Source organism: Megalops cyprinoides, chromosome 8 (genome assembly GCF_013368585.1).
Source record: "Megalops cyprinoides isolate fMegCyp1 chromosome 8, fMegCyp1.pri, whole genome shotgun sequence".
NCBI classification, from domain to species: Eukaryota; Metazoa; Chordata; class Actinopteri; order Elopiformes; family Megalopidae; genus Megalops; species Megalops cyprinoides.
In genome coordinates this window covers 14,060,279-14,082,813 of record NC_050590.1, presented here as the reverse complement: position 1 = coordinate 14,082,813, position 22,535 = coordinate 14,060,279, and the positions used below count along the sequence as shown (strand labels likewise).

Below are 22,535 nucleotides of genomic sequence, written 5' to 3'. Positions count from 1 at the left end.
TAACAAAAGGACAAAGATTTACATTCTATGTTGTACCTGTGGTAAAATCAAAATTGTTCTCACCAATCAACCAAAATGTCTTTGTTTTTACAGATGTGTATTGGAGTTACACAGCTGGGTAGGAGATATTTACTGTTAAAAAAGACACATGTTAAATGAGTTTAGAAATTATTTAATTAGTGTTCCTTGGACAGTGGGTGCTGGGAAAATTTTATGTCAGTTTGTTTGGATGTTGTAATCAACTGAGAAGAGCTCTTTTTTTAGAAATTTTTAGAAATTCTCTTTTTTTAATTCAAACCCACAAAGAGTAATGAGCCTTGATTTAATCAGCCCTGTGCTTTTGATTGAAAGAGAGAAAAGACAAAGCATTCTTTTTATATTAGCCTCTCTTTATTGATGAAATTAATGGTTATTTGCTTCAGTTAATGGTGACAGCTTCAGTTGGCAGCAATGATCTGGTCCATCCAAGCACGGAGCTCTGTGACGCGGGCGTAAACACCTGGCATGTTGGGAGAGCAAGTGCCACTGCCCCAAGACACAATACCGACCAGGGTCCAGGCACCAGCCTTCTCACAGACCAGGGGGCCACCAGAGTCACCCTGAAAGACACAGGTTAACAGACAGGTCAGCCCTGTCTACAAACAAAATCCAGTTCACCTAAATTATACAGAGAGAAAGACAGCTCTTCCTAGATGGCCACAGTGTCCTTCATCTCAGATAGGCACATAACCATCTTATTCGACTGCTTGGAAAACAGCATAATTGCAGTCTTTTAAGATATGCAGAACCCATTCAAGTTAACCTTGTCTTTGAATACCACCTACTTCCTCAACTTCCGTCCTTCCTACTACCTCAATTACTGTCTGCTTCCTAGGAGTAAGATTTGTTTCAAGTGACCTATGAGCAATATGTTTCTTGTGTCACTCTTTGTTGAAACACATGAATCAGACCCTAGAAATACTCAGTTTGTACGCATGGATGTGATTGGCCGAGCATTGGGAGCTTTACCATGCAGGAGGAGGCTCCGGAGGCTCCAGCGCAGATCATGAGATCGGTGATCTTGTTGCCCCAGTAACGCTTGCACTCAGTGTTGTCCAGGAGGGGAAGGGCAGCCTGCTGCAGGAGGGCGGGGGTGTCAGGAGCTGAAACAAGAGGAAAAGCAGCTTTCAGATTCTTCTGTGCTAAATGAGATTCTACTGAACTGTGTATGTGTCCTAAGATAAAAGTGCTTGGATTATGAACATGAACTCAATGTGGAATCAGTTAGTCAATGCTCTATTGTGTCCAGTTTTAAATGTTGTTTTTTTGCTTCATAGCTGCAGGTAAAGTGGTTACCATTGTGCTTGGTCAGGCCCCAGCCAGAGGTGACACATTTCATGCCACCGGGGAAGTTGTCTCCGGTCTCAGCCACACACACAGGGGACACACGGGGGCTCATCTGAGCAGGAGAGGCCAGCTTGATCAGGGTGATGTCATTGTTGATGGTGAAACCGTTATAGCGGGGGTGCTTGAAGACCTGGAAGATAGACGGAAGTGTTATATTTAACCTCTTTAAGTTACTTTGAGATTGTATTTTGTCTTTTGATAGTTGAACTAAATTAGCCAAACATTATCTGGATTGAACCAAAAAGCATACTTTCACAAAAAAGTTGTATCTTATCTTACCTGGCTGATTCTCATGGTCTGGGTGTCCTCCTCATTGGAGGAGCGATCATGCTCTCCAAGGATGACACGATGAGAGGTTCTGGAACACACAAAATACATATTACTGAGTTTACGTACTGTAGGCTTATATAACAATGAAAGATAACAGTTGATGTTTGTGTAAGCCTGATATATTTAATTTAGGAACTGCCTCATGAGTAAAGAGAAATGTCCTCATAACTTTTTTGTTTTCTTTTATATATCAACATATAATAATAAAAATAATAGTAATGGAAATGGAAGCCTTTTATCACAGTAATAAATTTCCTGTCTGGTGATCATTTTATATATTGAAATTCCCAGAAAGCATTGAAAATTGAAGACATATCAGATCTATATCACTAACATCAAGATGCTTCTCAGAAGTTATTTTGTCATTTTTATCACAACCCAGGAATGCCAGTGCAAATTGTTTCCCTGGATCATTGCATGCCATGCTACATTTTATTGATGGTTAATTTCATATAAAAAAGACACAGTATCTTTGACTGTCAGAGCAGAGTGGCTGAGAAAGAGTAATAACAATAATATAATAACAACAACAATAGATATGAATTCATAACAAAAGATATGAATTATTTATTTATTTTTGTACAGGGAACAGTTTTGACAAAGAGCCTTTTTCAAATTTAATACAACCTATTAGTTGATTAAAAACTTTGTGCTGAGATATAGACTCACCTCACGCCACAATGAGCTGCAGTCACAACCCAGTACTCACTGATCAGAGAGCCACCACAGAAGTGGAAGCCGGTGTAATCCTGAAACACACCCAGTGATTCTTTAAAACGACATCTCACAAACTACTGCTGTCATACATTTTCTTCTTCTCAATGATGCCTTATGTAGTTAGAATAGGAAAACCACGACAAGAGGTTCATGTTTGAGACAAGTAAGTACTTTTGGACTACATTTGGACACTAAACGGTTGAATTAGGGAAAGACCCATGGTGGATCTTTTGATTAAGCAATGCAGAGCCAGAGGTGTGTCATCTTGGTTACTACTTAAACCAATTGAAATTTGTTCTGCTTGTTGACCAGATATTATTTTAAGATACATTTAGGGGTGTAACAATCATATTGTAATACAATCTCACCTGCAGAGACACCTGCCAAGGCCAGGAGTGGGGAACAGCCTCCTCACCATTGACAATCCTGGCATAACCAGTAATGACTGGGGAGATGGCTGGAACACCACAGCCTAGTACAGAGAGGTCAGAAGTCAGAGTAGGTCTTACTCATTCTTGTAAAGATTCTATACTCTATGGTCCCATTGGGCAACATCTTTTTTGAAATGCACCAAAATGTGTAAACAATTGTGTGTCAGAGCTTAATCCCTTATTATTTTTTTTTAAATGAGACTCAATGTCATTTTCATTTGTGAATGATACATACGGTCTATGGAGATGTTTGTGAAATGATCTGACACCGACCATCCAGAACATTGTGTACAAAGCACATAATGTCCATTCTTGCATGACTCAGGGCCTCCCCACTTTTGTGGCATTCTAATGTTAGCACACAACGTTAGCTGCCCTTCTTTCAGTCATACTACGCATATTAATTGTGTTGTAGTTGCTTGGCAACAAAGTTCTGTTTTTTTTTTCTAGCATGGTGCCAATTGTTACCTCAATGCATTGCGCAGTTAATGGCTTGTCCATTTTTGAACAAACTCTTGATACCACAAATGCAGATAGACAAGATTGGCAAATAATTATTTATCATCTGCTAATGGACAATGCAAAAAATAATTATAACCTACACAGACAAAATCCATCCTTTAAATTCATAAGCTCTTTCAATTCAAGAATGTTGAATCAATTTGGGAACCACTCAAAGCAGTATAGGTTTTCATTCCTTCCATGTGAACCTAACCTATTCAGCTACATAAAAGGTAGGCAGCTTTTTCAACATGCCATTAAGCCTGTTCTACTGATCTATCAATCTCCCTCTCTTTCCATCCATCTATCTATCTCTTTCTGTGCATATACATGTGTGTGTGTGTGCGTGCAAGTGCATGTAATGTATGCTATATATGGTGTGGCATTATTTTAGTAGTGTTCAAAGGAGCACTTTTAGAATCTCATTTAATTTAACAGTTAATATTGGAATTTATTGTAATATAATAAGTATTAATATAAATTAAAAATTAAAATATAAATTAATAATATAAAATAATAATATCTTAATTTTAAAAATATAATTTGCTTGAAAAACAAGCATTTAAAGCCTGTGATTGACAAGTTTCAAAATTTCCATGCAAATGTGACACAATGTTTAACATTGGATTCAGCGAATTCTATTAGAATACCTAGCAAAATTCCCTGCCTGTTTTAGCATGTCCCTTTCAGTAAGATAAAGATATGTGAATTTGTCACCTTTTTGGGTTGCAAACACAACAAAGTTTTGAAACAAATATCTGAGGAAAAAATATATGGAAAGCAATTCATAACCAACAAAAGACAATGAAGGAATCCACTCTTACCATAGGTGGCACCAACAAAGGCAAGACAAGAGAGAATCCAAAGGAAGGCCATGTTTTCAGTTTGCTGGAATTAATGACACTGCAGGCATTTATAGTCAGACTGAAGTCTAGAATTAGAATATCTTATCAAATCTGTTTGCAATACAGCTGTCAGAGAAATGATAACATGCTTATTTTCACATGTTTCACAAGAGAACTTAACTGCACGTGTTGAACGCAACCGTTTTTTTCCTCTCACCTTATCATGGGCATACTTTTAACTCATATGTCATGGAAACAGGTGTTGCACAATTATTGAAAAAATCATATTTTGTTAGTACATTTTAATGTCAAACATTTCGTCTTTGATTTACACAAGAAAAATTGCAATCCAGAAATGTTTTATATTGACTTCCATGTACAGGAAAATCTGATTGTCCAGTTTCAACAAATACAGTACACGTAAGGAGTGACCATGTGACCATATCAGCTTCTATTTTAAAGGATAACAAATACAGTGGTTAAGCTGGTGATATACACTTTTTGCAAACCAATCTTATTACATTGACTCATTTCTCAACTTTTTTCTTCAAATGATCACAAGATAAATATGGTAGGATTTCAAAATTATTGTTGTGTTAATCATCAGAACACAAGGCAAGCATAACTCAGCATTCACATTAACTTCAACATTACCAGTATGATCACTGAAATCATGAGGAACACAGCACATTATTTTGAACATCTCCTTAAATATTTGATAATTTTGAAATATGTAACTCAGAATTTTGACATTGTTATCACAATAGTCCCTCTCTCTCTCTGTCTCTCTATTTGTTACACATGTATCCTACACAAACATGCCTATATACAAGTATTTATAAGTAAGCTGCACAATGAAATATTGTGTGCAAAGAGCGAATGTTCATTGGGTGTATTTCTTCCACACACTTCCCTTTTAAACATTCACTACCTTTCCTTTTGAAAAAGCACAATAAAATATCATATCCAAGATATTTTTAATTATACACCAAAACATGTTACAAACAACAAAGCACATAAGTTAACATCACTTTGGTATTTGCTAGTTTGTTCAGTCATTGCAATGCTGGGATATGCAAATGTATACTAAAGTCTACCTGGTCTCATGGGATATATACGTAGGCTGACTAAAGTATAACTTCCAGTAATTTCAACATGTATAATATACTTTGGTATACACCTAAACTGTATTTCTTGCATGCTGATTTCCACGTGTTATTAGCAAATATTTATTTCTTTCATAACAGTTACCAATTTCAAATAGATGTCAGGACATGTTCCACACTGAAGGCTCTGGTCCTTCGTTTACTCTGTGTTCCCACACTCAAGGTCTCAATGTAAACAGCTGTATTGCTTCTCATGACAACGTGGAACCCAAGGACATTTAAGGAATGTAATGTATGGAGAGTTTCAGTGGTACAAAGAAAAGACCGTGTACAACATTACACACAGACGCAGTGTAATTGTATGGTTAAATTGTGAAATATGCTGTAGCTCCAGCAGAGTACTGCACTTTTTATGTGTTGCTTTATTAATTGACACTGATAGTATCTAAATGTTTATATTGTCACAGATCTTCCTTTCATGACAGACTCTGTGCACCAAAGCATGAAGGCTGTAATGAGGCTTTATGTGATTCAAGTGTTCTCTTGCACTGTACAGTGTGTGATGTGCTTAAAGCAGAGCTGATTAAAGTTTTGTTTCATTTAAATTACATTTCATTCTTTGACAGGAGAGCAGACCAGTTGAAGTCTAGTTGTTATGCAGCAGTAACTGAGTCCTTGTATATACCTTTATTTTTTTGTTCATTTTCTATAGTTGTCTTGTTTTTGTTAGTGTTTATTTTTTCTCTACCTGCACTGTAAATAGACCTCACCTACACCTGCACCTGTCTGGGGAGCAATAAAATGGAATTGTGCATTTTTGTCTGGCTGTTTTGGAAATTTCCACATTATTATCCCATCACACAGCCATTCAAGCTTTTTTCAACTTAGCATTGTTAGCACAGTACAGAACAACACTGAGGTTTGCAGCAATATTGAAAATGACAGCACTAACCAGTGGTATTCAGATTTTTTTTTTTAGCAGCACTCTAATATTATAGTTCTTTATATGTAGCTGTATGTGTACAGAATTTAGTCTGTTGTGGTATGAACTCTCTGTCTTGATTTGTTATCTTATACAAATTATATCATTGCTGCAATAAAATTATCTATGCTTCAGAGAAATGTTTTTACATATTGCTGTAGCTAAACAGGACATGCCCTTAACAGGCATTGGCTGGAACACCAGGAAGTATTAAGCCATCATTCAAATAACATACTCAGAGAAAGTCTTCATTTTTGTCACTACAGCATTGAAATAGTTGTGAATTTTAGCAAAACATATTTTTTCATATGTTGTCTGAGCTAAAGCTGTTCTGCCGCAGTATGAATTTAAAACATATGAACATTGTATATACTATGTCTCATGATAGTTGCCTTATCGCTGTATTGTGAAAATGATTACACAAATTGACATTTTTGATCTCAATGTCAACACCTAAAACCAGAAATTATAATTGCAGTATTGTGTGAATATTCTGTTTTTGTCTACACTGCATTGTATTCTGCTCACACAATGCAAATTTTGCATGCTATTGTGATGTCATTTAATTTGTTTGGAAAGAAAAAGGGGAAAATGAGCAAAACAGAATATAGTTTATTACTTTAATTTTCTTTGTAGAAAACCCTGCCTATGGAGACCAACATAATCTGTTTATCCGACAGGTTCGGTTTCAGATAACAGACTAAGGAAATATATTGGAAGATATATAATACTGAGTAAGGAGAGATGAAAGGCACATACCTTCAGACAAAAATAAATAACCAGAGAAAGACCTTGAAACTTAAAGACAATGGGTAAAGTAATTGAGTATTCCCACTTGTTTCATGAAGATTTATATAACCTTTATATCACTTTCCATGAGAAGCATATTTTCTACATATGATCTGTGTGAAATACAATATAAAATCCTCATTTATATGGCAAACTCTCCACATTTTCACTTCTACACATTCCATTTAATACCATAAATTTGCTTTAAACTTATACCTATATGAATGAAATTTATATGAATGAGTCATCTTTCGTATGTAATTTATAGATTTAACACAAGGATCCTAAATATTGCTTCTATGAAATGGTCAGGAAATACTGAAAAGATTCCTGTAATGAAAGTTATTGAAACATTTGTGCTGCCCTACAGCCACTTAATTCCCACTGATGGACTATCCTTCCAGCCTACCAGATAGCCACAGACCAAATAAGCACAGTAGGTATAAGATTAAACTTTATTGAAAGGTTCTACAGTATAAAGGTAGACTAATGCTCCTGATTTTCCTTCCCCCAGCCTGGCTGCCCAACTCTCCCCAGATCCCTCTGAGCCCAGGATTTTCACTGTAGATGCATAGAGATTGTCACTCTGTACACCCTGACTCTAGCTAAGGTTAGAATCAGCATTTTGTCATACACCAGCCCACAGCACCCTACACACTTCACCATCACTATGCTCACCTGAGGCCCTACTCCTGACCCAAAGATCCCCTTTCCCAGCACTCCATGTCCTGGGAATATACACACACAACAGGGGAAAATGGCATTCTGGCCTGCATCACACTGCTAGGCAGGGTTACCAATTATTTAATAAAAATAATAATTAAAAAATGCTTAAGTCCTACATTCATTTTGGACAAGTGAGCTTCTCTCACCTCACCCTTCACTGTTGACACTGGCCCCACACACACCATGTATCTCTTCAAGTGTGTTTAAATCAACCCCCTTGCTCTTGCTTTCCCACTCAACTAAACAGGGTGTAAGTATGCTTCTTCATCTCCCACACGCAACTAAATAATGCACAGGTGCACCTGTGCCCGCACCCCCTTCGTCACTCATAGGTAAGCGCACAGCTGCTGACTTATGGTCTCTGCACATGGTCCCTAAATGGTTTATTATTATATAACATGAAAAATGACAATACCAACATGTGTTTTTCCATATTGACCCATCTTTATTAATAATGATGAGGAAACTGAACACAGCTGTGGTAGCTTTAGTTGGCAGCAATGGTCTGGTCCATCCAAGCACGGAGCTCTGTGACGCGGGCATAAACACCTGGCATGTTGGGAGAGCAAGTGCCACTGCCCCAAGACACAATACCGACCAGGGTCCAGGCACCAGCCTTCTCACAGACCAGGGGGCCACCAGAGTCACCCTGAAAGACACACAGGATTACAAATGGTGGAAATAGGAGGGGCCAGAGGCTTTTGCCCTGCAAACTGACTTGCTACTGTTCCCTGTCCTGTCCTGCCCAGTGAAGTAGCTATAGCCATGAGAACCATATTTCATTATTGCAGGTTTGTCTTTGCATTAGCCACACATGTTGGCTTTTGCAATTCACTTTCTTCTGAATAGACATAGCTTCCTGACTGCATCATCAGTAAAATTATTAAAGTAAATGTTGTTTCTCTTCTTCTCGCAAACTCTTTTTTCTTGTCTTAGTAGTAGTTTTAATACAAACCATGAACTGCAATTGTCGTATAGTATACTGCAATTCACACTGTCAACTTGTCAACTACCGCATAGTGCAATTGTCCTTGTGAATGTGATCAGAGAAATTCATACATCGTACTGTGATTATATTCACTGTGACTAAGAGCTTAATCACATTATGATAATGAAAGTAAGGAGTTTACATGATTTTTGCCTAACTCTGAGAATTGACTTAATCACATTAAAATATCATAATTAATGTGCATGTAAATGTGGCCATTGTCTTGATTGGGCCAATTTACCTTGTGCTGTTGCAACAGATTTAGTGCCTTAAATAAAAGTAGGGAAACTGCCTGATTGCCACTTTTGAAGACACGTGTATCTCATAAACCCTATCCTTGACTACTGTCTGCTTCCTAGGAGTAAGATTTGTTTCAAGTGACCTATGAGCAATATGTTTCTTGTGTCACTCTTTGTTGAAACACATGAATCAGACCCTAGAAATACTCAGCTTGTACGCATGGATGTGATTGGCCGAGCATTGGGAGCTTTACCATGCAGGAGGAGGCTCCGGAGGCTCCAGCGCAGATCATGAGATCGGTGATCTTGTTGCCCCAGTAACGCTTGCACTCAGTGTTGTCCAGGAGGGGAAGGGCAGCCTGCTGCAGGAGGGCGGGGGTGTCAGGAGCTGAAACAAGAGGAAAAGCAGCTTTCAGATTCTTCTGTGCTAAATGAGATTCTGCTGAACTGTGTATGTGTCCTAAGATAAAAGTGCTTGGATTCTGAACATGAACTCAATGTGGAATCAGTTACATTTACATTTACATTTATTTATTTAGCAGACGCTTTTATCCAAAGCGACTTACAAAAGTGCATACAATAAGTATAGCGACAGTACGGGGACAGGATGTGTACAGTTCCACAATGAGACAGTTCTCAGCTGAGAGCAGTTAGTCAATGCTCTGTTGTGTCCAGTTTTAAATGTTGTTTTTTTGCTTCATAGCTGCAGGTAAAGTGGTTACCATTGTGCTTGGTCAGGCCCCAGCCAGAGGTGACACATTTCATGCCACCGGGGAAGTTGTCTCCGGTCTCAGCCACACACACAGGGGACACACGGGGGCTCATCTGAGCAGGAGAGGCCAGCTTGATCAGGGTGATGTCATTGTTGATGGTGAAACCGTTATAGCGGGGGTGCTTGAAGACCTGGAAGAGAGACGGAAGTGCTATATTTAATCTCATTGCATTGCTTTGTGTGTATGTGTGTGTGCCTTTCAAGAGGGGAGAAAAAATTCTCTTAATCACTAATAGCAAATGATCATTCAGTTTGAAGAAACAATCTAATTTTCATTCACATTAAAGATGCAATTGATTTCACCTGGGCAATTCTCATGGTCTGGGTGTCCTCCTCATTGGAGGAGCGATCATGCTCTCCAAGGATAACACGATGAGAAGTTCTGAAACACACAACACAACACAATTCAATTAAAAATGCCTGGACTCAAACAAGAATATGGAACAATTATGCATATTATGCATATTAACAGTTCCACAAGAAAGAAACAGTAATATATACAACAACAATATATACAAAAAAGGAATGATCTCATTAAGAATGTAATAATCCTATTGAGCAATAATAAAAACAGATATGAAAGCATTATGTCACAGTTATTTTTTCCAGAATTGCTGCTTCACTTCGAGTTGTTATTTTTGTACAGGGAACAATTTTGACAAGGAGCCATTTTCAGATTTAATACAACCTATTACTTAGTTGATTAAAAGCTTTGTGCTGAGATATAGACTCACCTCACACCACAATGAGCAGCAGTCACAACCCAGTACTCACTGATCAGAGAGCCACCACAGAAGTGGAAGCCGGTGTAATCCTGAAACATACCCATTCTTTAAAAATCTCACACACTACCGTCTACACATATTATATATTATAAATTATATGTATGTCATCTTTCGCTCTGAATAAGACAAAAATGTATATGTAAATGACAAAAAATGTAGATGTAAACATACATATTTCCATCCTCAATTTTCATTATATATGGAAGAAATTCTATGATAAACATTGAAGAAATTTAACTATACAAAAGCTCTGAGAGGTTTTTATGAGATGCCATTATAAAGTTCTTAGATTTTCCACATTGAAAGATGTTAGATGGAGAGATCTCACCTGCAGAGACACCTGCCAAGGCCAGGAGTGGGGAACAGCCTCCTCACCATTGACAATCCTGGCATAACCAGTAATGACTGGGGAGATGGCTGGAACACCACAGCCTAGTACAGAGATGTCAGAAGTCAGGGAAATTCTGCATTCTTTCATATTCTTGGCCAATATTCAGCATTTATGTACTCATTTATGTGTAGTTTATATCTCCTGCATTGAAATAAATAGAACAGAACAGTTCAGTGAGATGTGTTTTTTCATGCTATTGTTAGTTAAAATGTATTTTTATTAAGACTTTGCTTAATAGGGAAACTAGAGACACACAGAAAAAAAACAGATATCTAATAGATATATCCAGACAGAGATATATTTTAGACATACCCAGTAATAGTTAATATCATGCACAGTAACTCTGTGCTGCCCTTACCATAGGTGGCACCAACAAAGGCAAGGCAGGAGAGGATCCACAGGAAGGCCATGCTTTCAGCTTGCTGGATTCTGTAACACCAGGGGTTTTTATACATAGGCCCAGAACCTGAATTTGCATATGAGGTAACATTTGTGTGAATTACACCTGCTCCTGCACTGATAACGTTAACTTTTTTCCCACAGGACAGCAGTGAGTTGTTCATTATTTTGTACATATATAGCCATTCCTCTTCCAAAAAGGACGAACAGTCAGAGTTGTGGTGCTTAAATAAGTATAAAGAATAAACAGGATACTTTGGGCTTGGCAATATTTATACAAGAAAATGAACCATATTATATGAGTAAAATGAAATAATCTCAGAATATAGTGCTTTGAGACATCATGTGCCTGAAACACAGTGAATCACTTTTTATCTTGGTTTGCAAACTAAATTAAAGATCCTCTATCTTGAATTACACTGATAGCTAAAATGTTGCTGACTTCTGCTCTAACAAAAGGATGTCATGGGTGATATTTTAATACACTTGGAACTTTTCCCACTCATGAAGTGATGACTAGCTGTAGCTAACTAAATTGCATGCTAACAACTAGCAACAAGTTGTCTAGCTAATGTTATAAATCCATAGAATTATATGCAAAATGATGCTAGCTGCCATCAGCTTCTTCTGCGTCATATGGTTGAAAATTACATCATTGGTAACTAGTTACATTACATACATCATTTGATGAATTAGGACTGGAGTCAGTGGTGCACCACAAAATATCACGGCCCCTGCACTGTCCCGTTCATGCTTGTCCTGTACCCAGGACTCTAACACCTCATTTTTTATATTGTCTTATTAGCTGTCTAGCTAGTTAGATCAGTTTTATGGCAGAACTTATCTAGCTGTAGCTGTATTAAGCAGTATTATGTGGGTGAATTACAAAGAAAATAACAGTGTTATTTCCAGTTTATGTGTTAGTTCATGTCTGTTAAAAGCCTCTTTTCTAATGATGGGTGCTTTCTTATTAAGACAGAGTACTAGACTTAAAGATGGAGAAGGTCATTGCTATCTCATTGCATTCTTTCTACAGAACAGCTGATTAAGAATTAAGAACACTGTTATCATAATATGATAAGGTGGTGAGGAAATCTATGTTGGAAACAGGTGTTCATCACAAGGGCAAAAAAAAAAAAAAAATCAGTCTTCATTATTTTTTATGCACAACAACACATTTGGCTGTTGACCTGATAACAATTATCCTCATTTGGTATTTAAAATAAAACTCTCTGAAAGAGTCTTTTCATACCCGTCAAAAACTATTATCATAATGTAAGTAAAGTCACAGGGCTAGAGGATAAAATGCATACCTGTGCCACATATTTGTTTCAAAAACAATCATTTCACCAAGTTTTTCTAGAATCTCTCAGTAACATTTGTAGTTACAATGTTCATAGACAGACAGACACACACACACAAAAGGGATAAAATGACTGTCACTGTTAGTTATATATAAAAATCTATACCTGTAATAATGGCATGGGCCTTCTAACCCTGTACATTTGTCCTTGTTGAGTGGACCTTAAAGATTACTCCAAAACCATTTACCAATAAGTATTGTTCTAAGTGGCTAATCTATCATTGTTGTTCATTACAAAATTTTTCAAAATTGTACAGTATGAGATTCATGTTATGAGGTTTTCCATCTTGGTGGCAAGCATGTTTCACCAGTACAGATACATGGCATTGAGCAGCATGATGTTTCAGTTGAAAAAAAAAAAAAACAGTTAATACTGTGATCACAAGGTCATGATGACAAATTAAACTAAAATCTCACAGACAGAAATGAAGAGTGTTCATAGTATATTTATAAATCTGAGAAGGCCAGAATCTGATCAAGAGGCTAGGCAGTAGGGCTATTTTCAGCTCTGCATGCATGCTGGTGAAGGTCGGTGCGATATGCCTTATTGTTCATTCACAAGTTTGAGAACTCTGCACTCACCCAGAATTGATAAGCAGGTGATGCTTCTCAGTCAAATTAATTTTTCACTACCACACCTGCTTGCCTTTGTGAGAAAAAAATAAACATGAGATTTTGGCCCTATAACTGAAAATGTAATGGATTTATAAAAAGCCAGTGAGACTTCCACAAAACCCACATTTTCAGCGATGGCTTTCCTGTGGTTGGTGCCCATTTTTGTCTTCATTGGTACAATTTATGGTAAATATGTGTCTATGACTGAGTGTTGTGGTGGAACAGTAATGCTAATTCTCAAAGGGAGCGCAGAGCAGCTTATAAATATGTTTCTACAACTCATTTGAGGGTTCAGGTGGAAAGATCACAAAGATGTGTTCATGCTGTCAACTACCACTGACAATAATTCTTTATAGCTTCTTTATTTGTTTATTTTTCAGCTGGGATCAGAAATCTTGTAATATTAAGCCTTTTCATTGAATGCATGTTAAGTGTTTGTTAATGCATGTTAATTATGAACGAAGATTTTGCCATTACAAACTCTAGCAGTGACTGTAAATGAATATTTATGAGCACGACCAACAGACCGCAATCAAATTACTTATGTAGTGGTCAGTGGTGAACAGAAAGCAGTGCCACATGAAACTGAACTTCTTCTGTGAAGCTGCTTTTTAAACAAAATGATTTTTTCATTTGTATTCATTGTAAATTACAGGTTGAAGTGCCCATGTCACATGTAATGTCCCTGTTCATCCAGAAATCTTTTAAGAATTTTTTTTAAGAATCTATGTTTTTCTATGAGCAAGGTCAGTGTTAGAGTACTGACAACTGTAGAGAATGTGAAATGCAATTATGGTTGTTAACTAATCTGTATTTTCTTTGTGCAGGCTGTGGAGTTCCTGCCATCCCTCCTGTGATCACAGGGTATGCCCGCATTGTGAATGGGGAGGAAGCTGTACCTCACTCCTGGCCCTGGCAGGTGTCCCTACAGGTATGGTGGCTTTGTGTTACAGGAACAAAGCTGGACTCTGTTTTGGGTCTTCTGGGTCTTCATACAGCATAGCAGATGAACCCTTTCACACGATGTGAAGGCAGTCTGGTCATCTGAATATAAATTATAAATTTCAACTTTGTGAAGCTCACAATGTACAGTTTTTGTTCAGGATGGGTCATGAGGTAGATTCAGTTCTCTGGTGATATTTGAGGCCGTTGTTGTGTGTGTTTTTTTCAGCAACTATCCTCTTAAGTGTCCATCTATCCCTGTTGATTAGCTTCAACCTGTTTTTTTCCTGATTCAGTTTTCCCTTGGTTTTTGACACATACTATCATGATTTTCACTGTTTTGCTTGACACATGAAATTATTGTGCTGTTTGTGTGACTGACACACTTGCAGTGTGGGCACCAGTCATCTGTTATGTCTCCCATGTTGCTTCAGAAACTCACATATTAAAATGTTGATGTTAAAGTGCACTTTATAGTGGAAACATGCTGGTAATTGGTGTTGACAGCACTATGAATGACAAGGCAATTTAGTTACTTCAAAATATGATTCATTTTTCATTTTCTGTTTCCATTATATTGTCTACATCCTGTATATGGTGTGGAGGTATTCAAATAAGGAAAACAATCAACAGGCATAAATCTGCCCAAATTGCATTTTCTTAGATCCATTAATTTATTTTATTAAATTCTAATAGAATGCCTCATGGTATAATGCACTACAGTCAGAGCTGTGACAATAGTCAACACCAGCATCACTGCTATTGCCTTTGTTTTGCCAGCATGCGTATTGTACTCTTTTGTGCCCCAGGACTTTACCGGCTTCTACTTATGTGGTGGGTCCCTGATCAATGAGAACTGGGTGGCCACAGCTGCCCATTGTAGAATCCGGTGAGTTAGTATCCTCATAATAAAGCACTTCTACCAGGACACTGTTATAGTCTGCTATACAGGCAGTGTTGTGGCTTTGGATGATGGTGTTTTGTCAGACATGAGGCTGATCCCTGAATAGAAAATATACTGGGCCTGTCATTCAGCAAAAATATGTTGTCTGGATGCTGTTTACAAAGTAAACTAGTAAAATGTTATGATGGTTTTTTCCAACTAATCCAAATTAGCTGTCATAGATTGTTATTATTTAATAGCCTTTAATAACCTTCAATAACCCCTAAAACACAACCCCTCTGACCTGGCCTAGCACTGCTTAAGTGAACTGTCAATATCAACTATCCTGAGGAAAACAGCATTGACGTCTGAATTAGAAGGATGTTTTGGCGCCTCTGCCACGGTGTGAAATGAACTGATGTATGTATTTTAGGAATGGCCACCGTGTGATCCTAGGACAGCATGACAAAAGCAAGAGTGATGAGGACATTCAGACCATCAGGGTGGGGAAGGTACAGTGGTAAAGCCTGGCGTTACAGACAATTACAGACAATTGGCACGTCTTTAGCTCCAGATTTCAAGGAACTTTAATGATTTACAAATCCAAAGTGTCGACAGCATGCTGGTGTCATTAATGAATATGAATTTTACTGTGTGGTCTAGGTCTTCACTCACCCTATGTGGAACGCCCACACGTTCAGCAATGATCTTACCCTTGTTAAGTTGACCACAGCTGTTACCTTGAACCCCCATGTGTCCCCAGTGTGCCTGGCCTCCTCCTCCCACATGTACCAGCCTGGTATGTGCTGTGTCATTTCTGGCTGGGGACAGACCCATCGCAACGGTGAGCTTCATCAACAAGTGTCATTAATGAAAAGAGCAGCAGAGAGAATCTGATGATCTGACAGGACATCTGACTAAACCATAATAAATGAGGGCTCATTATATAAAGGAAGGAGCAGCTTTTTCACAGTAATTCCCTCCTGTTCCTTGCAAATGTGAGATGGTCCTGACCATTGGTCTTATTTCCTGTCCAGCTATGCAAGCTTTCCCAAGCCAGCTGCAGCAGGGTGTTGTAACACTGCTCACCAAAGAACAGTGCATGATTTACTGGGGAGACAAGGTCTCTGATGTCATGATCTGCGCTGGAGGTGGTGGAGCTGCTCCCTGCATGGTATATTCTGTAGTCCAACCCCTGACATCTAGTTCCTATACAGGACAACACTTTTCACCAGTTTCCTGTAGTTTCCCATCACAGAGAAATATGCAACCACTTGTGCTTAGTAGTGTGGCTGGTAATATGTATTTGTTTCAAACTCAGGCAACGCTTGTTGTTTGAATGTAGCCCTGCTGTTATTTAGATGACTTAAACCTGACTGACCCATTTTCTCTGCCACAGGGTGACTATGGTGGCCCTCTAGTCTGTGAGAGGGATGGCATCTGGAGCCTTGTGGGCATTATGTCCTGGGGCAGCAGCCTCTGCTCAACCACAACCCCCTCTGTCTACACTCACGTTGCTGCCCTACGCTCTTGGGTGGACCAGATCCTGGCTGTCAGCTGAGGGCCTCTTTTTCAACAATTCCTTCTGTCCACAATCTACAACCAATAAAGATTAATGCTGTCCATTGTTTCTCAGCTATTTACAGATCAATGACACTTTAAGATCATGTTTATCAACAACAACTTCATGGTTGTAACCACTCCTATCTGCCAGGAGAGGGAGCCAACTGTTCATCACACATGGAGCAAGGGGCCTGGACTTTTATTTTATTCAGACTCTCAGACTTGGCTATATGTATGACATGATTTTCAAAAGAGGACACGGTAAGTTACAAAGAGACATAAGGAAAGAATAGATCATTCTTGGAAATATATGCCCATTTCAAAGGAGAACTGCTTAAAAAATTTTGATTTCTAAGAGGAAACACATGTTTTGAGAACAAACTCCAATAAATGTCATATAGGATTTATTATATTATACATATATGTCATATTTATTTTCTGTCTTTTTCCCTCTTACAAAACAAGCTGGAATTTTCTACTTTATCTTTTTGTTGTTGTGTGGTGATTGATAAACAATGTTGTAACTGCTCAGCAGTTGAACCTTATCAATTCCTGGTCCAGCACCTGAGTATGGTTTAATCTTGTGATACGGATAATCCTGCATCATCAGTGCTACAGCATTAATGTGTTCCAGCAGCCAGGAGCAGTGATTGGGTGTTGAATGATCATACACACATTTGATTTCAGCATTTTGTAATTTTTGTAATCCTTTAAGTCCAGTAAAAATGGAGGCAGTTATGACAAAATCAATAAAAATGACTAACCCAGTGATAATTAGTAGCTTTAACCAAAACAAGTCAAATAATGACCTTGAAGCCTACCTTGCAACTCATGGTTCAATTAATAGGGTCTTCCATATCAAAAACCCCCCAGTCTAAGTTTAATAAACAAGTGAATTGTGGAATTCACACAATACGGAAATGGAGACACTTGAGTCATTGTTGTTCTTGATTCATAAATGTCCCACACAGGTTGATGTAACCTATGAGGTTTGGACCTTAGCTAATGTGTATAGTCTTACTGAGAGTAACAGCAGCACTAAAAATACCTCAAGGAAACGCAGATTATAGCCAGGCTGAGCAGTAAATCTTTTGACACGGCGCTTCAGTGCTAAATACACTGCAGTACGCTGTTTTCCATTATCCGCTAAATAGAAAGAAAGAGTGACACAAAGACTGAACTCAATGGCTGGAGTGTTTGCTCATCATGATCATGACTTTGCTTGCACTGGCAAAGTTAAACATGGCAACAAGCTCAGTGGTGAAACTCCCTTCAAGCACAGAGCAAGACCCATTCATCCTCTAGATGTAGACACAGTCTGCAAACATCTACAAGAGCAGTTGGAATCAGTCTCCATCCTTATTACCTATCTTCGTCATTAACAAATGTGACAATTCTGTATACTTGTGTCAGTTTCAGAAAACTCAATTTGCAGAAAATTAAGGATGCATATGCCTGACTCAATCTGGAGGGGACTTTCTCTGCTTTAACTGGTTCAATGTGTTTTTGGTCCTGGACCTTGAATCAGGGAGCTACCAACCTGAAATGGAAGAGGCTGGCGAGCAGAAGACTGCATATGTCTGCCCCTGAGGATTTTGGGAGTTTAACAGAATGCCACATGGAATGACAAATGCACTGAGCACATTTCAACAGCTCATGGGGTGATGCATAGGTGACCCGAACCACATGGAAGTCCTTGTCTTTATTGATGTTCTAATTATTTTCTCTGACACCTTCAAAGAGCATGAAAATATGCTGCTGCAAGTTACCCTTTGTCTGAAGAAATATGGGCTGAAGTTCCAGAAATTGCTTGAATCCAGAAGATGAGAACTACTTCTTATAAGGAGAGAGGATATCCTGTTGAGTGCTCCAACAGGATCCTCTTACAGAAGCTGGGTACTCTCAAAACTTGGCCTACCAGTCAATAGTGAGTTTAAGTCACATTCACAGTATGTGCAGGATCTCAAAAGCTGTTACCATGTTGCAACCTACAATGCTCTTAAAACATGTGATTGCAATAAACTCCTGTTGGAAAAAAGGTCACTGATTTCAATCTGGAGCCTGGTGATCATTTCCTCATGAGAAATGTCCATTTGAGAGGAAAGCATCAGCTAGCTGACAACTGGGAATATGACATCTACATAGTGGTGAAACATGCAGGCGATGGACCGGTGCGAGACAGTCCATTCCACACCATACACCACAACCTTCTACTGTTCTGTGGACTCCTGCTAGTCACTGAACCTGAGAAGCCAGATGCACTAATGGCCATCTGAAGACCAGGGACATGGCTAAAACCAGGTGCTAACAATGCTGAAGCTGATGATGTTACCTCAGAGTCAGACAATGGCATTTCCCTACCAAGGCCCCAGGACATGGAACCCATCAAGTTTATCAAAGCATATGAAGCTTGCAATTTGAGTCAACCTTCTTCTGTTGTCGCAATGGAAGAGCCTCAGAATGACCCTGGACATGTCCGTTCTACTTAATTCCTTCCAGTTCAGTTAACGTCAGCACATTCAAATGTTGATGTTTATGCTCCAGTAAAAGCTGAGGATGAGGGTCAATTTGAAACTTTATTTAATGATCACCCTGAATCAGAGAAATCTGCTAGAAACGTATCTGAAGCTACCTCAGCATCTTGAACCACTGCACTGGACGTGCACACCTTGAACGGGGGAGGGAATAACCCAGGTGGATTAATGGGTCACCAAAAGTTAATATTAATAAAATTTCTCTTACATTCTATTCATTGGGGTTTCACAGTGTGTCCTCCCAAGCTCCAGTATTATGGCTCCAGTATTCTGGGTTATCAAAACTACCATGAAGAATGCACAATGAAGGCAGATCCAAGTAACGTCCCACCAGGCCGCTGTAACTTTGTCCTTCAGCCTGTAAAATCTCATGTGATGCAGCTGGGACATTCAACACACCTCACTGGCCACCCAGAGGTGATCAGGGGTGGGGGTGGCTTTGGTGGAGCAGTTCATTTGATGCTGTCAGAGGGCTTTGAGAAGATCCTGTGGTTGGTTAATCCAGTGACCTACTATTTCCCTCTTCTACAGTCCATGCCGACCCACCCCATGTTCCATGTGTCTTGCCTTCAACCTGTGGTGTCCCCTGTCAGCAGCCACCAACTCTCCTCCGGCTCCCTGCATCATCACAGGTCATTCTGCCTGCCCAGTCCGGCTACAGCCTTGAAAAATGCTTCTGGGTCCCCTCCTGGGACATTCTGGACCCTGACCTGGTCCAGGAGTTCCACCATTGCTGGCCTGATTGTCCTAGGGGAATGGGTCCTGAAATGTGGCTGCTTCTTCCTGGGTTGGCCACCAGATGATTTAGTTAATGTCTTTAACCAGTGCTTAGTTGCTGTTTACACTTGTGTGAAGCCCTGCTCTTTGTTCATGTCTCTACTCAGTCTTGAGTTGCCATACCTTGTGTGTACTGTTGTCCAAGCCTGTTTTGCATTTCATGAATGTCAAGTAAAGGTAACTTTATTTTCTGTGAACCAAACCTCTTGTGACTTGAGTTCTCTTAGAATTTGGGTTCATTCTGCTGTTACTGAGGTACTTGAACAAACTTAATCAAAGTTTATTACAGGGTGGTCCTGGTGGTATGTTTATTGCCATTTTTTAATCATTGATTTCAGTGTTTTTTTTTTTTTGAGTGTTCATTTTTAGTTGTATTTTCTGTCTTTTTCCTTCTTACACTTACAAAACAAGCTGGCATTTTCTACTTAACCTTTTGGTGTTTGGTCATTGACATCCCAAGCTATAACTGCTCAGCAGTAAAATCTTACCAATTACTGGCCCAGCATCTGTTTAATTTTATGGTACAGCTAATCCTGCATCATAAGTGCTACACTCACTTGATGGGTAAATTTATTAAGCCATCTATTGCCTCTTTTCAGATAAGAGGATTTAATGAGAGATGTTCCAGTAATTATAAAAACCCTTATTGTCCTGTTGCCTAGTGAAATTTGTAATTTTTGTACCACAGAACAACAGACAGAGAAGGTTAAATCTGCTGTCCTTTGCGATTTTTCATCTGATATGTGCTCTTTTTTACATTGAGTTAAGTTTTCATACAAGTGATACACCTCCTTAAGCAATTACTGTGAAAAAGAACACAGGACAAAGACATAAAGCCATTATGGATATTAACATCAAAGAACCAAAACCATCACTGGAAAACTATAGTAATGAAAATTAAGCAAAAAGTGCATTGTTAGTCAGTCAGAAGCTATCCACATGTTGTCTAAAGCACATGGAGAAGGTATTATATAGTGTACTACATTATGTATTACTATACATATACATTGCATGACCTGTGGAGAGTCACACGGTTAGTTATCCTCATGAAGGCTCCAGTTGTAGCAATACTTCATCAGGCTGATGACTCCACGAGCTGGTGCTTGGTGAGGCTTGTGTTTGTTGGCTAAAAGCATTCCCTGCATTGTGCATTTCATGAACATTTACTTTTTATACCCATATTGATGTGGGATTATTTCTCCAAAATGTGAAACAGATCTTGTAATATTACATGATTTGTATTTCCCAATCATGGGAAATACATATTTAATAACAGGAAAGCCATACTTTTTAATTACAGTGATTATATATTTGAAATTTGTTTTATTGGTCTTATGAAATATTGCACACTGAACAAGTGGTACATACAATATGATATGTAGGCTACCATATGTACCATACATATAACTTAGCCATACAGGCCTGGATTACCGCATGGGCCTATTGGGCACAGGCCCAGGGGCCCTAAAAACCTGCACCAAGTAAGCCCCAATGCTCCAGGGTTGACCCTTAAGAAACCCTAAGAGGCCCGTAATAATACACAAAGGGATACATGGGCCCCCAACCTGAATGCAAGTGCTTTAGAGCTAGTCTGATCATTGCAGATACGTACTGCTTTAAATGTATGTTTTGCACATATGTGAGGTTGTAACAAAGGGCGAAAGCAGTCACCCCGCCCAGCCTTGAACCCGGGTCTACAGGGTACCAAACATGCGACTTTGACCGCAACGCCAAAGAGCCAGGCTCGTTGGTATGGCAGTCAGAGCACATACTCAACTGTAGTGATGGCACTCCGTCACACTGCCCTCTCCTTCGGGAAGCGCGCCCATGCGCTTCACACACCATCGCGTCCCTCACGCATTCTCTTGCCGTACTTCTCCCATCCCAGGCTGCCCCACTCACCAGTGCTTCACCCATCTCTGGGGTCCCTCACACTGTGCTTCACCCATCTCTGGGGTCCTTCACACACCAGGGTCAACTGCACCTGGGGGTCCCTCATACAGCTCACACACCAGGCACACCTCCGATGGCCTCGTGGCAAGCCATCCCACTTCTGACACCATTTGTAGCGAAGGGCGAGAGCAGTCTCCCCACCCGGCCTCAAACCCGGGTCTACGGGGTACCAAACATGCGACTTTGACCGCGACGCCAAAGAGCCTGGTTAATGAACATTTTATAGTATAGGGATGCACCGAATCCAAGATTCAGTTTCGGATTTGGCCGAATATTCTCGTTTTTGAAGGGGTTCAGATTCGGCTTTTATCGACCATTTTACCATTTTATCAACCAAATCGAAACCTACGCACCTCGACGTAATGAGAGTGGATGCAAGTGATGATGGGAAGCTGTTTGCATTTGGTGGTTCAGTAGTATAGCCGGACAGTAAAAATGCAACCAAAAAAAGTATTGTGTGGCAATATTTCAGGTCAAAAGAAGGCAATTCAAGTAGAGCCATATGTACAATTTGTGAA

The 22,535-nt window shown here is 39.2% G+C and overlaps 3 protein-coding genes across 3 annotated transcripts; 1 reads left to right on the top strand and 2 right to left on the bottom strand.

Annotated features, from left to right (window-relative positions):
• Window positions 1–437: 437 nt before the first annotated feature.
• LOC118781889 (chymotrypsin A-like) lies at window positions 438–4,241 on the bottom strand. Its single transcript, XM_036535024.1, has 7 exons — window positions 4,190–4,241; window positions 2,802–2,905; window positions 2,386–2,465; window positions 1,666–1,744; window positions 1,336–1,516; window positions 1,009–1,142; window positions 438–599 (listed from the first exon to the last, which is right to left on the bottom strand). The coding sequence occupies exons 1-7, from the start codon at window positions 4,239–4,241 to the stop codon at window positions 438–440; spliced, it is 792 nt and encodes a 263-aa protein (XP_036390917.1).
• A 4,059-nt stretch (window positions 4,242–8,300) lies between these two features.
• LOC118781883 (chymotrypsin A-like) lies at window positions 8,301–11,398 on the bottom strand. Its single transcript, XM_036535017.1, has 7 exons — window positions 11,347–11,398; window positions 10,926–11,029; window positions 10,547–10,626; window positions 10,116–10,194; window positions 9,763–9,943; window positions 9,295–9,428; window positions 8,301–8,462 (listed from the first exon to the last, which is right to left on the bottom strand). The coding sequence occupies exons 1-7, from the start codon at window positions 11,396–11,398 to the stop codon at window positions 8,301–8,303; spliced, it is 792 nt and encodes a 263-aa protein (XP_036390910.1).
• Window positions 11,399–13,499: 2,101 nt separating this feature from the next.
• On the top strand, window positions 13,500–16,751 carry LOC118781938 (chymotrypsin B-like). The gene is made up of 7 exons (XM_036535096.1): window positions 13,500–13,551; window positions 14,193–14,296; window positions 15,117–15,196; window positions 15,624–15,702; window positions 15,854–16,034; window positions 16,228–16,364; window positions 16,590–16,751. The coding sequence occupies exons 1-7, from the start codon at window positions 13,500–13,502 to the stop codon at window positions 16,749–16,751; spliced, it is 795 nt and encodes a 264-aa protein (XP_036390989.1).
• The last annotated feature ends 5,784 nt before the right edge of the window (window positions 16,752–22,535 follow it).

Excerpts from the sequence above, each read along its gene's own strand:
- LOC118781889 (XM_036535024.1), bottom strand. The coding sequence starts at position 4,241 with ATGGCCTTCCTTTGGATTCTCTCTTGTCTTGCCTTTGTTGGTGCCACC. Across the intron at positions 2,906-4,189 it reads CTTTGTTGGTGCCACCTATG|GCTGTGGTGTTCCAGCCATC; the intron begins GTAAGAGTGGAT and ends TCTCTGTACTAG. Across the intron at positions 600-1,008 it reads CCGGAGCCTCCTCCTGCATG|GGTGACTCTGGTGGCCCCCT; the intron begins GTAAAGCTCCCA and ends TGTGTCTTTCAG.
- LOC118781883 (XM_036535017.1), bottom strand. The coding sequence starts at position 11,398 with ATGGCCTTCCTGTGGATCCTCTCCTGCCTTGCCTTTGTTGGTGCCACC. Across the intron at positions 10,627-10,925 it reads CTTGGCAGGTGTCTCTGCAG|GATTACACCGGCTTCCACTT; the intron begins GTGAGATCTCTC and ends GGTATGTTTCAG. Across the intron at positions 8,463-9,294 it reads CCGGAGCCTCCTCCTGCATG|GGTGACTCTGGTGGCCCCCT; the intron begins GTAAAGCTCCCA and ends TGTGTCTTTCAG.
- LOC118781938 (XM_036535096.1), top strand. The coding sequence starts at position 13,500 with ATGGCTTTCCTGTGGTTGGTGCCCATTTTTGTCTTCATTGGTACAATT. Across the intron at positions 15,197-15,623 it reads GCTGCCCATTGTAGAATCCG|GAATGGCCACCGTGTGATCC; the intron begins GTGAGTTAGTAT and ends TATGTATTTTAG. Across the intron at positions 15,703-15,853 it reads AGACCATCAGGGTGGGGAAG|GTCTTCACTCACCCTATGTG; the intron begins GTACAGTGGTAA and ends TGTGTGGTCTAG.